General features: G+C 58.5%; 2 protein-coding genes across 2 annotated transcripts; both read right to left on the bottom strand.

Moving 5' to 3' along the window:
• Positions 1-2,197: 2,197 nt before the first annotated feature.
• On the bottom strand, positions 2,198-2,963 carry BXZ73DRAFT_93547 (uncharacterized protein; the record flags this gene model as incomplete). Its single annotated transcript, XM_048026682.1, has 2 exons — positions 2,198-2,645; positions 2,893-2,963. 2 exons carry the CDS (start codon positions 2,961-2,963, stop codon positions 2,198-2,200), a joined length of 519 nt encoding a protein of 172 aa, XP_047871119.1.
• A 7,819-nt stretch (positions 2,964-10,782) lies between these two features.
• BXZ73DRAFT_83145 (uncharacterized protein) lies at positions 10,783-11,900 on the bottom strand (the record flags this gene model as incomplete). The annotated part of the gene is made up of 6 exons (XM_048023864.1): positions 10,783-10,864; positions 10,918-11,057; positions 11,122-11,250; positions 11,310-11,466; positions 11,513-11,721; positions 11,784-11,900. 6 exons carry the CDS (start codon positions 11,898-11,900, stop codon positions 10,783-10,785), a joined length of 834 nt encoding a protein of 277 aa, XP_047871118.1.
• Positions 11,901-16,223: the final 4,323 nt, after the last annotated feature.

Below are 16,223 nucleotides of genomic sequence, written 5' to 3'. Positions count from 1 at the left end.
ACGACGGGCTTGTAATCCAAGCGATCGGCGCGATGCAACACCTCGAGCAGGCCCGTTTCATGCGGAGTGGCCCTGGCACGGTCTCCGCTTTGCCAAACTTGTTGTCAAGCCAGAAGCTCACCTGTTTGACATTGGATTTCGACGGTACCTACTACGAGGAGGACATCTTCGACTTTCCCGCTCTCTTCGCAGGCCTCTCCTCCGCCACGAGCATACGCACTCTGAGCATCACATTCAGCTTCTTCCTCACTGCGCCGTCGACGCGTGCCTCCCACGATGTCACTCTTTCCTCAATTCGTCACCTTACCCTCTCCACCCTTCCGGGCCCAGTCCCTGCACACATCATCACCCTCTGTCCTAACATCGACACACTGTCGCTCGTGCTCTTCTCCTGGAGTGAATTCTCGGCTGTGTTCTCTATGTCTGCGGAGGATCGATGGCCCGCACGACTGAAAGAGCTCGATTTTCCGAAGCACATCGCCATCGCGGAAGACACCGCCCGATGCATGAAGCCCGTCCACTGCTTATCATTAGGGAACGAGACCCCGATTCCCGGCGGAGCCGACTTCAAAACCGTCCTCCCGCTCCTCGAGACCTTCCGACCCACCGTCCTGGAGCTCCGGACGACAGGCGTTCTCACCGATGCGGGCCGAATGTGGGACACCCTGCGCGACGCGACGCCCCAGCTCCGCTCTCTCTCGATCGTCGTGGCAGGTGCCGAATATGACGTGCGTGAATACGTGGTAGGTCCTCTTCCCGTCTTAAGATTCCCGCACGGCTCGCTGATCCTCTCGCGATCGCAGGACCCGCTTATCGCCGCCCTCCGGTCGACCTCGCTCGTCCACCTCTCCCTCGAATTCCCGCCCACCTCCTGGGGCTTCGACGTCGCGAGCCTGGCCCACGCCGACCGTATCCGGACCGCGGAGATTCACCGCGTCGAGACGCTCCGCCCGCTCCCCTTGCGACTCGCCGAGGCCTTCCCGTCGCTCCGCGTCCTCGCACTCTCATCATGCAAACCCGACACCACGGATCTCGACCCAGAGGTGTTCCACACTCTGGCTCCGGCACATCTGATCGCAGAGCGTGAACGCGAGGAGGAGATCCTGCGGCGGTGGGGACCGGACAGCGAGTTCCTCAACGCGTCGATGCGGAAGACAAGGGAGCTCGACGTGGAGATCGCGCGCGACAAGCGGTGGTGGTGGGTCGAGGGCGAGGGGGCGGGGCGGACGCCGGTCGAGATATGGCGGGAGGATGGCGAGCGGGCGCGGGACCTGATCAAACGCACGGACTTCGATCCCGAGAAGGGTCTCGATGGTGAGTTTGCGTTGTGCTGTACTCGTTCGCGCTGTCGCTGATTAGCCTTGTTCGTAGGATTTTACTCGGAGAAGTGTCGCTATGAGCGGTAAATTTTCGTCATGCATATCTTCACGTTTTGTATTTGGTTGATTGGTGTAGGATAGTGCTTGTCTCGGCGTGTTTCTGACATAGATCAGTCACTGCCTTAATATGAAGTATCGCGTTGTTGGCAACATTCAATGTTTTGTCCCGACTCAAAACAGTAGAGAATACTTTCTTTACGATTGACTCCTCTGCCAGCACGCATGGCATGAAGTACCTCTTTTCATGTACGTCTCATTGCAAGTAGCAGAACAGATCGTACATATGTACATGAACGAGAAAGTACGTGAGTAGACGCTCGTTCCCGAAAAACGCGGGAAAGCCGAGTTCGGCCGGCCACCCTGCTTTTCCCATATTCCATCTCGACGTACGCAAATCCTCTTCCTTGTGTCTTTACCTGCTGCATTGTGTACCTTCCCCTTCCCCTTCGCCAGCAGAGAGAAGACATTTTACTCAAGCCGGAGGATTCTCCTGCACGCCACGCGGAGTTACTTCACAGGACTGGCACGGAGCCACGACACCAACGAGGGTCACGCCCGCAGGAGAGCGAGGTAGATGAGAGACGCGGGGGAAATTAAGCTGTGGGAGAGGTATTCACGGGGTATATATGTTGGCGACGAAGCACAACAAATCTGACGTGTACGTGTCTAGTGGGCGGGTGCCAATCGGATAAGATAGAGCGTGTCCTAAGTACATCGAGACTCCTTGAAGCCTTTCAATGCACCGCTCCTGTGATATTCAAGTTAGACGTCGTGATCGTAGGTCACAATCGGGGTCATTCTCACTCACCACCGCATGCTCAGCAGTGCGCGCCCTTCACAGGGTTCACGTACCCGGCAACTCCCTCGTACGAGTAGCCCAACGAAGCGACGGCGTTGTTCTTCTCGGCCACGTTCGTCGTGTAGAAGTGGTCGACCGCCGACGGCGAGAACATCCGGTAGAGCGGCACGCTCCCGCACTGCGCGCTCGGGTAGATGTACGCGGCGACGCCCTCGTTCGTGTACCCGAGCGCGGCCACCGCGTTGTCGCGCTCCTGCGCGTTCGTCGTGTAGAAGTGGTCCGAGCCGGCCAGTCTGAAGAGGCGGTAGAGCGGGACCGCGCCGGAGACGCCGGCGGGGAAGACTTGGGCGGCGGTCCCCTCGTTGGTGTATCCGATGGAGGCGACGGCGTTGTTGCGCTCCTGCGCGTTGGTGGTGTAAAAGTGGTCCGTGGCGGAGGGGCTGTACAGGCGGAAGAGCGGCACCGTACTGTCGCAGCACTCGGGCGGAGTGGGGGAAGGGGTCTGGAGGAGAAAGGGGTGAGCAAGGGCAGCTGAAGATGTGCGAGAAAGACTGTAGACGCACAACGGGCGGAGCGGTGCTGGAATGTGTGGACGAGGGAATCGAGCTGCTTGAGTGCGTCGAAGGTTGGATAGTACTAGTGTAGGTGTAGTACGTGGAAGAGGGAATCGTGCTGTTGCAGTCTGTGGAAGACGGGGGTTCACTGCTCGAGTACGGGTAAGAGGGGAGTGCGTTCACAGAGAAAGCGAGAGCCGAAAGGACGATGGCGGCGAAAGACGACTTCATGATGACTGGGATGGAAAGATCTGAGGACGCTGCTGTAGCTGATGGCTGAGTGAGGTCTCTGCGACGTTCGGTGAGCCTTTTAACTTACGGGGAGACGCGAGGAGACACGCGTACCGTCTTCTATGCCTTTGAATGAAACCATTGATGACTGCTAGAAACGCATCAGGCAGGCAGGCGCGAGAGAGAGCTTCGACCAGCGAGAACGCAAGAATGAGTGCTGAGCATCATTGAACTGACATCGGGAACCACACCGGAACCACACGGCGACGTGAGTTCCAGGAAGAACTGGTCTGTAACAGTTTCCAATATGGGTCCAGGATGGAATGACGAGGCACTCACTGTCGCATCCCTTAGTTCAGGCTTGATGAGGAGCAGTTGGCAACCGGCAGCAAAGCGTGCGTCCGGTCGTCCTTTAGCGCCTTTGCCACGTGTCACGGTCCAATAGACGTCTTCGTACTTCTTCGCGGCACTGTCCTGCTCTCATGGTGCGAATATACGCGGTGAAAATACACATGGTGGCGAAATACAACCTCCATCAAGGCTACCGTTCATAGCGACACTTGTCCGAGTAAAATCCTACGAATACAGCTAGTAATCAGCGACAGCACAAACGAGTCCGATCCGAAGCAAACTCACCATCGAGACCCTTCTCGGGATCGAAGTCCGCGCGCCGGATCAGGTCCCGCGCCCGCTCGCCGTCCTCCCGCCATACCTCGACCGGTGTCCGCGCCGAGCCCTCGCCCTCGACCCACCACCACCGCTTATCGCGCGCGATCTCCGCCCCGTACTCCTGCGCCCTCCAGATCGACGCGTTGAGGAACTCGCTGTTCGGCCCCCACCGCCGCCGGATCTTCTCCTCGCGCTCAAGCCCCGTGATCAGCCGCGGCGAGGCCAGAGCGCGGAACAGCCCCGAGCCGAAGTCCGTGGTGCCGGGCTTGCACGACGAGAGCGCGAAGACGCGGAGGGAGGGGAGCTCCTCGGCGAGCCGGAGAGGGAGAGTCCGGATGGTCTCGACGCGGCGGACCTCCGCGGCGCAGAGGTTTTCGGCTTGCGCCATGCTTGGAACGAGGTAGCCCGGGTCGACGGGCGGCAGGTGGAGGGAGAGATGGACGAGCGGGGTGGATCGGAGGGCGGCGATGACTGGATCCTGCATGTGCGGGAGTATCAGCGCTGGCCTGTCGCGGAGCAGTACGGCGAGGGGACGTACGATGTAATCACGCACGCTAGTACCAGTGCTTCTGGAGGCTGTGACGATGATGTCTAGGGAGCGGAGCTGCGGCGCTGCGGCGGTAAGCTCGTTCCACATATAGCTCGGCTCTAAGAGGGCGGGTGTCGTCTGGAGACTGAGGATGGTGGGTCGGAACACCTTGAGGAGCGGGAGGAAGGCTTCGAAACCGTTCCTATCGGGGATTGTACTGTTACCCACGAACGGTACCCGCTTGACTTCGTGCCGACCAGAAATTTCTCCGTTAACCCCTAACGACAGCCGGTCGACGTGCATCATGCGCTGGACGGTGTCGTCCGCGAGGGTGAAGTCCAAGGGCAGGTCGAGCTCTTTCAGTCTGACGGGCCATCCGTCCTCCGCCGACATGGAGAACGCAGGGGAGACGGAACCACGCATCCTAGTAACGGATAATGATAATGTGAGAAGGTTGGGACATAGCGTCACGATGCGTGCTGGCACGTGGCCAAGGAGAGAGTCGATGGTAAGGTTATGAATCGAAGGAAGGGTGAAGTTTCTTGAATTGGGTGGACGCAGCGAAGTGGGGACGGAGTTGAACGCTAGAGCGAGTGTGCGTAAACTCGAGACGGAGGCGAGGGAGGACATGAGTACGGGAAGGTCAATGGTCTCCCCGGGGCCGTAGTGAGCGACGGAAAAGCCCAGTGTCAAAGTGGTGATTTTCGGACCGGACAGCATGACTGGTAGACTGGAAACCGTCTTGGGGCCAATATGTACTAGACGTGCCTCCTCGAGGTGGCGCATTGCGCCGATTGCTTGGATGGCTCCGTGCCCGTCGGGGTGGAGGAGATACTCGAAGTTTTGGATGTCGATGGTGCGGAGATTGAAGGCTTGACTGAGAATGTCGTGTAGAGGCAACAGTTCGACTGCTTGCATGGCGTAGCCGAGGGTGAGCTGGCGGAGATACTGGACGCGGGGTACTTGGGACAACGGTTCGGGTGCGCACATGTAGCGCGAAAGGGCGAGGGCTCTGGAGCCGTCCTCTTCGCCCGGGTTGCGGACTAAACTCCAGGATCGCTGGGCGAAGACGCGAGAGATGGCCAGTCTATAGGCGTGTTTGCAGGTGAAAGCTGTGGCCAGCGCCGCCTTGGAATCCAGGAAGGAGAAAGTCGCTAGAAGGACGTCGTCGTTGAGAGAGAAGAGGCCCGAAGAGTGGTTCATCTTAGGGGACTTTAGAGGAATGTCTGGATCTACGAGGGCGAAGAAGATAACAGTACCGTTCAGTGTATGGTGATTCAATGAGTCCGAGCGCGGTGCCGGTGGTCGAGCCTGTATTCTGGAGACTGTGTTGACGACCTAAGGGTGTGGGTTTGAGCCCCCTAGCAGTAGGATGCGGTAGGAGGAGGAATAAGCGAGGCAAAGGGCGCGTCCTGAGTCGGGCGTCAACTCTTCGCTTTCTCCCTCCTTCTCCTTCTCTCTCCAGTGTGGTCTTTCTCCACCCTGGCCATGTGACATTAAACTGCTCCATCTTTGCCGCGCTGAAGACCCCGTCCTTGCACACGGGCACATCTCTCACTAGTCCCGCGCGGCTGGCCCAAAGTAACCTCAAGCACCGACGAAACCCATTGCAGCGTACCACCTCGGGGCCAATCTACATGATTGCCATCGTCGGGGAAGGCGGCTGTTGCTCGCACGACCTTGTCAGCGATGTAGAAGCGAATATCTCCGATCACTTCAGTGCGTCTGCTTGCCCTGGTTCGTTGCGTCGTCTCCTCATCTGCCCCTATTCGTGTCTTCAGGACGGAAACCCCGGAACATCTGTGTTGTTCACTCCTGCCAGCCGCAGGCAGTGGGAGAGCGAGGGTGGAGATTGGTGGAGACATGGAGCTACAGCAGGAGCAGAAGGCGAAGGGGAGTGGCGGATAGCTGGGGCGAATGCGAGGGGCATACAGTAGGGGACGTGGTACGTCTTCTATAACCTCGGCAACATATATATCGTGCGTTCTGCGCCATCAGCGACCTTTCACACCAATGCATTCCTTCTGTCTTTGTGAACCCGCATCTCAGCGTTCAGCGTTCCCAGGAAAACCCTCCTCCATCACTTGACGTTGACGGAAATGCACATCCTTTCCCTCAAAAACGCGCGTTCCTCGCAATTTTATCCCAAGAGAGCCCGCCGATGCTCTCCCGGTGGCCGCGCTTCCCGTCCCTCTTATCGCGTCGCGATCCCTGACCTCTCCTCGGCCTGGGGTAGAGATTTTGAGGCAGAGAAAGACAGCAATCCGCCGCCAAAAGCGTTCTGTGGAGTACGTGCGCGGACGTGATCCCGTCTCCCAGATCCCCCGCACCCGCTGCTTCCACCGGCTACGTCTCAATTATTCCGAACCTGCAGACGTCCCACCAGAGGCGGGGTGCCATCCTTACAACGGATGGGGAACGATCGTTGGGCGGGACGAAGATAGATTATGAACGGTAGCCTGGATGGAGGCTGCATTCAGTCACCATTCGTCTGTTCACCGGGTATATTCACATTACATATGGGAGCAGGACAGTGCCGCGAAGAGGTACGAGGACGCACCCTGCGAACCCTGCCGGGGGAAAGGAGCCTCTCGTCTGCCTCACGATTGCCTGGGTCTACTGCATGGTCGAGAGCCTGAGAACACTTATCTACCAGTGACGTCGGGCTCAGATGAAGGTGAGCCGAACGCTTGCAACCAAGATTGTACACGAGGGAGTTGCGAGGTATGGGATTACTCTAGGGTATCGGAATGGTCGCGCGACCGGGGCAAGGAAATCAACGTGTGCTTTCCCAGATGGACTGCACCGATCGCCGTCCGGCGATTCAGGCCGATAGAGCCGCATTGCAGAGAAACAGATTTGCAATTAGGAGAGCACTGAACTACAAGTATACGAGGTAGAACTGGCGGAGATGACCGATTCTGAGACTATGGTTCACGGGTACTCACAAAATGCTTGGACCTGCAAGCCATTTTCTCCCTTCGCGTCGAGCTTCCTGGACCAGGACATCGTCGAGTAGTCTTGAGAAATGGCGAGGCAATAAGCGAGACCGGAAGCGTACGGCATTGAGAGAGCATCGGCGGCCTACTGCGAAGAGTGTCTTCGTTGAGGGAAAGGGGGTGCATGGTCGCCATCGGCGGTGGAGAGGTGAGCCTTGTGGTCTGGGGACGTGTTGACGGCGGGGCGCACTGGGCAAAAGACGTGCTTAGGAGTCGGTCCATAACACAACGTGGGAGAGTACGCACCACGGCCTTCCCCGCAGCGGACGTCCTCCACCACGTCTCCCATGCTTTCCGTAGTGTCACTTTCGCCAGAAGATCTCCTCAGGGGAAGCTGGACGTCACCAATTTCCACCCTCACCAGCCGAAGTTACTATCCGGTGTGGCGACGCAATGGTTCTGCGGTCGGGGAGTTTTGAAGGTGCGGATGCATAGGGAATATTCGGAAAGAAACAGCGTGGATATCCCGCGTCGCTTAGGCTTGAATGAACGAATGGCGGGCGTATCGAATATAAAAAAACAACACAACGAACCAGGGCAAGCACACGCACCGGAGGGAACAGCGATTTTCGTACCTATGAGCGCACCCACCGCCGGTGAAGCAGCACGAGGGACGGTTGCCCTCTCCTAAGGCCAGAGATCGACAAGGTCATACGTTGGAACGTGCTGGATCGGTGCTTCAGACTGTGAGCAAGCCCGGGCGGGAGTGGTGCGCGGTGTGCCCCTTTGCGGGAAATGGATTTCGTCGGTGAAGCATGAATGGATGCAGCAGAGCAAGATCATAGATTCCAGAGAGAGCAGAGGATACAAAGCCGAGATAGAACAGAGGTAGAAGGAAAAGGAGAGATCGGTGCAGCCCAGTCGCTGAAGCGCTGACGTCTCCCACGCCGAGTCGCTTACAGCTGTTGCCGAAATGATTGCCCGACTAACTCCGACGCTACGCGAGCGGCAACAGGCACGAATGCTCCGAAAAATTCGGAGAAATTCGGGAAAGTCTCACCGCGCGCGCACGACCTGACGCGAGCCGACGCGAGCGACGCAGAAAATTCGGAAAATGATGAAAATTGGGGTTGGACAGCGAGAGCGTGCCAGCGACACATTGTACGGTACTGTTTTTACCTCCTTCCTGCTCTAACACTGGCTCTACATATCTTTCCGCCACATGGACGACACAGAAGGCAACAGAGAGATGCGCGACACACGGTTTTGTCTTTGTCGCACGTCACGACTTCCTGCCTGGTCATGGGCGGCGAGAGCCACGGCAGGAAGCACATCTCGAGGAATACGCATGACATCGTCTTGAGCACCACAAAATACGCCACAATCCACAGCAGCGCAAGCGACACGTAGAGGACAACCTGCAGCACACTGTTGATGATGACGACGAGGATCGTACAGCACTAGCCGTCGCCCCGCGCGCCGAGCACATTCCACACAACGACCACCATGATGCACCGCGTGAGACTGACCATGCTCAACCCCATGTGGTACCTTGAGAGCGCGAGCGCGAGATGCAACGCCATCGTGCACGTATGAAGCAGCGCGGGTAGGGACTGGGAGAGCTTTAACGGTGTTCGCGTCGGGACCGAAGCATGAATTCACAGAAGCAACTACAATATATACCTACAGGTAACCGCTATGCCTGTACCAGCCGCGAGCCTTCTCCGGGGTGACAGCAGCATAGCAGGCCTCAATGAGCTCGTTCTCCGGAAAGGCGTCGTCTCCACCCATGTGGTCCCATTGCTGACGAAGGTATATGAGCAGACACCCTTTGCACCGTTCATACGGCGAAATTCCAGCCAAAAGAGCATGTTCCGCACTCACCGGCTGCTTCCACTGCCTCGCAAACTGCTTCACTCGTGTGTGTGCGTCAATTGTCGACAATGAGAACACTATTTGGGCTCGAGAACGGGTTCATCTTGGGCAGCTATCAAAGAGACCGCTGAGACGGGATGAGGACCGAGACGAGTTGACCTGACATACCAGCTCTGTGACAACCCAATCGTAGGACTCCGCACCATCCACCGAACCCTGCACCACCCACACGGTGAGAATGCCGTCCAATGTGAGGGCGGGGAGGACGGAGAAGCGTCGGCCCTGGTCAGCCGAGATCCTCTTCACAGCACGCTGCCCATTCAAAGCGCACCCATACCGCCTTTGAACAGGTCGGTTGTTCTTGCTTGACTCGTCCCGGGCGTGCCACCAATGCCGGGTAATCTCGTCGCGTTGGGCTGCCTCCTTTCACAGTTTCTTGTACGAAAACCCGAGATGGACGAGGGTACGGTGGGCAGTTGTGAAAGAGATGCGAATACCGTGGGTTTGCACCACTTGACGACTTCGTGGAGGTACATCGAAGGGTGGGCGAGGAGATATTGTAGATCCTCTAGGACCGCGGGTGGAAGCAGAGGGCGGCGACCACAGAGAATCCGGCTGCTCTAATGTCTTGTAGTCGTCCTCCCATCGTCGGATAGAGCGTACTGTACCATTTCGAATTATTCGAACGTCACGCGTCACACGCGCTCCAAAAGTTCGAAATTTCGGGGGTCAGTCACGCATCACAAGCCCGTAGTTCGAAACCGTTGGATGAGCGCTTATTGGCATGCAAGCTCGTTTCGCACGTCCACAGTAGTTTCGGCGTTTCGGACGTGTTCTGAGCCAATTAATGGCAAGGCTAAGTGCTCTGCGTCTCAGGAAACGGTGGACCCCGCTCATTCAAGTCCTGTCGGTTCGAATATTTCGGGGGGGTCACGCCGGACCGGCCCCCGGTTCGAATTCACCTGGCGTACATCACGAAACCGGGGGAACTAGGATCGGAGGCAGATCGAAGCCGGCCAAGGTCTGTCGGCGTCGATCGTAGGTGTCTGCATTGGTCTGCTGCTGGTAAAACCTGACCAACAATTGTCTTTTGAGATCAATAATGGCCAATACCCACCGGCGGTCTGATCTGGCCCGGCCGTTGACAGGCGCAGAGTTGATCGGCACCGGTCGGAGCGCCAGCGGCACATGGCCAAGATTGACCGTGCTCAAGTGAACATATGGTCGGTGTAGATCGGCTCCCATGTCCGGGTTGGTCGCTGCTGAACAGGTGCTGGGGGTGGAACGGCCGGTGTTGATCCAGATACCGCAGCGCGATGGTCAGCACAGGCCATTGACGGGTGCGGGGACGGTCGAGTTAGACCGGGTCATGCATGTGGTACGAGCTGTGCAGAACGGCAGTCGCCCCACAGACGACCGGCATCGGAACGGGGTGCACCAACCATATGATCTCTGCAGAACGGCGTGTGCGGACGATACGAACTCTGGAGATCGTTCATCGCGGGAGAAACGACCGAGTCACACAAATAAGCTGATCAGGCAAGACGTGTTCAACATGTAGCCATCAATTCAGAACTAGTAGCCATCACACAATCTGATAACAGCACGTGCACGATAAAATCGCGCTTTTGATTAAATAACAGACAACATACAGAGCAGTGAGTACTAGTGAGTACATTCAGTGGTACCAAGAGATAAGCATGCAGGCCGATCGGGGCCTGCAGAGCGAGCGAGCATGGAACAGCACAGAGAACAGCAGGAAGAGAGCAATGGGAGAGCGGGAGCGAAGACGGGCTTCAGTTTTGAACTAAGCGGACATCAGAGAGAAAGCGGAGTCTGGCTGGCCGCCAATGACGAACTCGTGCTCCTCTCTAACAGACTCAAAGACTCTGGAAGAGGACGTGAGCCAGAATGGGACCGGATTGTCCTTGTGAACACGCACTGGTCATAGTACTTGAGGAGCCTTTCAGTCCACTGAGGGTACTTCACAGAGATCAGGAGGACGGAGTCCGAGAACTTGCGATTGGAAAAACCACAATCAGTCTCCGACCAGAACACCTGGTCGCTGAGCATGAAGCGCAGCTGGTATAGGGCACATCACAGTGAGCAAGTGAGATGCAGCAATGATAGAGAACAGGAGGCTTACTAGGGTCGCAGCGTAGATAATGGAGTGAATGGTGGAGTGCGTGGTGCCGCTCTTGGCAGCGACAGACTTCTGGCCCCGCTTAGACTCCGTGGGGTCCTCATTGGTCCCGATATAAAATGCGGTGTAGAACTATGTCAACAAGGTGAGATGTTGGTGCCAACGGCTCGGACAATGGGTCAATGACATACATTATACAACAGAGGGCCACGAAGGAACGCCTCTCGAAGCTCGTGACCGGAGGGGACTCCGGAGCCATCGGACGGGAACTTGTCAAAGTCAAAGAAGGCGCAAGGGTAGTCGTCAGGTGCCAGTTTGATCAGCGCGAGGCGGACCCGTGTTGCGAACCTGTGCCACAGTGAGAAACGTACAGACAAGCAGGATAGCGACGTACTCCTCGGGATCAGCCAAGTATGTAGCGTACTGGGTGAGGGGAACAAGCAAACTTCCGCAACCTCGTGGGTCATTGAAGCCTCGAGACGCCTTCAGCTTGTCGACCTCGACGGAACCGCTCGCTGTCAGAGGAATTGGGATGAAGTTCCTGGGGTTCCTTTTGATGCGGCTGATGTCGTCGCTACGCATGCACCCACCGAGCCCGATGATCTATGACACCAGATGAGATTGCAACATATAGTGGTCGGAGCGAAGAGATTGGTATGACGTACATAGGAAGAAACAGCGTCCAATGCATCAAAACCGACTGTCTTCATATATTCGGCATGGTTAGCAAACTCTGGAAACTCGTCCATTACCACATTGAAGACGTCGCCATAAAGGCGCATGATGTGATCATGCTCCCAATCGGCATGATCAGTACTGGTGTGTGATTAGCGCAATAAATGAACAAAGATATTGTGTGGGACGTACATCATATCATCATCGCAGCCGATCTCCATGAGGGACAGAGGGAGCAACTTCTTATACGGCGTATAGAAACCGCCCATGCGAAGGATGGTACGGCTCCCCCAGTACAAATCGTCGGTACCCAGCTCCAGGCGTTGCGGACGGCTATAGTGGAGATATGGTGAGCAATGGCCGGGGTACAAGTGAGTGATGACTAAGGCTGTTCGCGGGTCCGGCTCACTTCGCGGGTCAGGAGCCGATTATCCGGAGCCGTGAGCCGGGGATCATGAGCCGGGCGGCTCCGGCTCTTTGCGGCTCCGGCTCCCAGTGGCTCCGGATCAAGGCAGCCGAAAAATGGCGGATCTGCAGCTCTATCCGCGGGTTATCCGCAGATTCTTGAGCAATAGACCATATTTGGGCGTACCAAATACAAAAGTTGTATCGTTCGAAAGCCAATTGAAGCACCTTTTTAATGATGCCATTTGTGTATAATTTGGTAGGAATGTGACCAAGATATTGGTACATTACTCTCTCCTTTCACTTCGAGCGCTTTTGGCGCCCGCATCCGGCGTCTGCCCGCGGGAATCCGTCTCGATCGGGCAGTGTTCGGATTCGAACGCGCGCGTCTTGCACGTCCTCATCTCCAGCCCCCCGCACTCGCCGCTCCCGCTCCTCCTGCCTCCATCCTCCAACCACGCCGCGTGATCGCGCGTGTGCGCGCGTCTGTCCTCAAGCCCAGGAGTGTCGTCGTGGGGTCGCGGTGAGCTCCCGCGGCCCTGATCTTCTTTGGTGAGTTCTACCCTGGTGTCCTCGCCCACCTCACCCTCGTCCTCCGCATCGCCCTCGCCCATTCGCTCCACCCCCGCCCGCGTTGTTCACGCCACCCGCCCGCGTCACCCACGTCGCTTGCGTCGCCCACCACGCCCTCGCCCGCCCTCGCCCCCGCATCGCCCTTCCTCTCTGCTTCGCCCAAGTCCCCCGCCTGCCCCGCGTCGCCCATCAGCTGTCCACGCGGTGCCATCGCGCTCGCGCGCGCGGTCGTTCCGTGGGGTCGCGGTGAGCTCCCGCGGCCCCGATCTTCTTTGGTGAGTTCTATCCTCTGCTCCACATGTCCTCGCCCACCTCACCCTCGTCCTCCACCGCGTCCGCCTCACCTTCGTCCTCCGTTTCGCCCTGGTCCTCCACCTCGCCCTCGCCCATCCCGCGTCACCCTTGTCCGCGTCGCTCACGCCACCCGCCTGCGTCACCCACATCGCTTGCGTCGCCTACCACGCCCTCGCCCGCCCTCGCCCCCGCGTCGCCCTTACTCTCTGCGTCGCCTAAGTCCCCTGCCTGCCCCGCGTTGCCCCACTCTCAGCCGTCCACACGGTGTCATCGCGCTCCCGCGCGCGGCCGTTCTGTGGGGTCGCGGTGGGCTCCCGCGGCCCTGATCTCCCCTGGTGAGTCCTTCCCCACCTCCGCTTCTCCCCCACGTCTCCTCCCCCTCCCAGGTTTCGGCCTCGTTGGCGACGCTCTCGCCTCCATCGTCTTCGCTGGCGTTGTGGGTGTCGTTCCCGGCCCCACGCCGTCCGTCTCGGGCACGCGCATCGCGCACATCTCGCCCGCATCGCCCTCGCCCATCCTTTCCCCCACGTCGCCTTTGCCTCATCGCGCTCGCGCCGCAGCCGCTCTCAACCCCAGTAAGAGGAGGAGGAGGTGACCATCGGGAGTTGGGTCATGGGGTTGCGGTGAGGTCCCGCCGCCCCAATGTTCTCTGGTGAGTTCTCCCCGCCCCCTCTGCTCCCTGCGCGTCCTTGCTCGCGCTCACGCTCATCCCGCACTCGTCCACCTCACCCTCAGGCCTATCCATCGCCATCCCCCGGCTTGCCCCCGCCTCGCCCTCGTCCTCTGCCTCCGCCTCGTCGCCCTCCTCCCACGCTGCCCTCCGCCTCGCGTCCCTGCCCTCCGCTTCATCCCGCTTCATCCCCCAGATCCGCCTCCCGCACTTTCTGGTGCGCCGCGTCGCCCTCGCCCTCCCCGTCCCCCGCGTCGTCTGGTCCTCCGCCTACCTGGCGCTATCGCGCTCGCACCGCACCCATCGCGGTGAGCTCCCGCGGTCCCGATCCCCTTTGGTCAGTCCCTCTGCTCCTCCCTGCTCGCCGCGTCACCTCCCCCTCTCAGGTTCTGGCCGCGCGGGCAACACCCTTGCCCGTGTCCGCATCCCCGTCGTTCCCGTCGCCCATGTCATCCCCATCTCGCCCTCACCTACGTCGGCCGCCTGCCCCGCGTCACTCGTGTCACCCACCTCGTCCGCGCGTCGTCCACGCTCTACCCTCCGCGCCATCCGCATCGCCTGCGCTCCCGCCCGCCCTCCCTCACCCACCTTGCCCGTCTCGCCCTCACCCTCGTGTGCCCCCATGTCGCCTCGTCTTCCTCCTGCGTTGTCCACCTGACACCTCAAGTTGTGGAGCGCCTGCTCCCATCTCCTTCCGCACCTATCCACTTCCCTCCTCTCTTCTCCGCGTTCGGCACCCTGCCCCCTTCCTCCTCCGCGATACCCTCGGACATCCTGTCCAAGGTCCTCATCACTTCGCAGATGTTCCGCATCTCATTCATATACAAACTTCTCGCTCTGGATCCAATGTCCACTGTATTTAGTATAACATGAAATATATTTTTGTGTCCTATATATCTGTGTGATCCGTATCTGTGGATATCCACGGATCATCATGACTTTGCGGGTCTATCCGTGGGTGGAGCCGTAATCCGCGGTTCCGGCTCCTCCGGCTCCGGCTCTTCCAGCGGCTCTGAGCCGCGCGAATCCAGATCAAGCCCTCAAATGTCACATGATCGTGGGTTCGGATCCGGATCATCCGCGGGTAGAGCCGCAAACAGCCTTAGTGATGACTTACCGATGAGAGGGATTTGCTGCCCAAAGCCTCTCAAGCCAATACAAGGAGAAGTAGGGTGTTTCTTCAGAAGCGTGCGCATCATCTTGAGGCTGCTCCATGGTGAGTATATGCGCATGGTAAGTGTGGAGAGACTCACCTCGTCGTCATCCTCACCATCTGGTTCCGTCGTCGTGCCATCGTCTGCAGCTCCGGCTGAGGTATCTGCTGCTGCAGTTGAGGAGTCGGCTGAGTTGGCTGAGGGGTCGGCAGCTGATGGGGAGCCGGTGGCTGGGGCGGGTGCATGGCGGTGGTCGAGCCCGTGGAGGCAGAACTGCCGGTGGTGGAAGAGCGGGACGGCATGGCGGTCTTGGTTGTCGGCTGAGACGGGGCAGTGCGCTTTTTGGGGAGAGTGTAACGCTTGTTCCGAGCCATGCAAGTCAGGGTGGGGATGGGGGAAGGTGGAGGAGGAGGGGAAAGATGCACTGACGAGACCTTGCCCAGCCATCGGCATATATCCTGCTGGGCAATGCACCCGCGTCGCCGGCACCGGGGCAGCCCGCCGACGTGCTCCGTGCACCGTTGACGTGGGAGGACGCGATCACAGGGGAAAAAAGTCATCTGCTCCTTGCGCCGGTCTGGGGCTCAAAGCGCGGGTGGTATCGTAGAAGCTGCGGCGTAATTTGATGGTGAGCGAATTTAATCTATCCCGGGTTGCCGCCCTGATGCAAATCTCACCTCCCCAGTCTCATGTAGCCATGAGTGAGAAACTACATGCTCTTGATATTGTCTGGCAAGCATTAGCAGCAAGCTATGGCGGGAGTGTGTCAGTGCCGGCAATGAGACCCAGGATATGGAGGATCCTTACTCGCGTCCGATGGGTGCCCCAGATTGGTCGATGCTTCTATCTTCTGTGGCGTGCAGGATTCGCGGAAATGTTCGGCTTCAGCATGGTGTTCTGCCGGTGTCTTGTGAAATATCATGCTGTTCCCGTGCCGGATGGCCAAGGATCAACATGCGCAGACTGGCACACCAGAGGGCCTGCAAACGAACTCACTGAGCATGCCCGTAGAGCGGGACGACACGACGATTGTGTTCCTGAATCGACACCGGAATGTAAGCCTGGAAGATGTAGACAAAAATTGCACTGACATGGTTGCACGTATCAGAAACCTTGTTGAACAAACGCTTGTCGTCGATCTTCGACCCGACGCCGTCCTCGCCAGCAGCGCGTCATGGCTCCGCATCCACTTGAGGTGCTTCGGCATCACCAGCCGCGGTCCAGCGCGAGGGCACCCGGTGGCGATGGAATCCGTATCCGTGTCCGCGTCTGCATGGTCCCGTGATGACGTGGCGTGCAAGTCATCATAGTATGCACCCATGCTGATTGTCGAC

The sequence above is a fragment of the Epithele typhae genome (assembly GCF_022376455.1).
Source record: "Epithele typhae strain CBS 203.58 chromosome Unknown BXZ73scaffold_163, whole genome shotgun sequence".
Lineage (NCBI taxonomy): Eukaryota > Fungi > Basidiomycota > Agaricomycetes > Polyporales > Epitheliaceae > Epithele > Epithele typhae.
The sequence above is the reverse complement of the archived record's forward strand: the minus strand, read 5'-3'. Positions and strand labels throughout refer to the sequence as shown.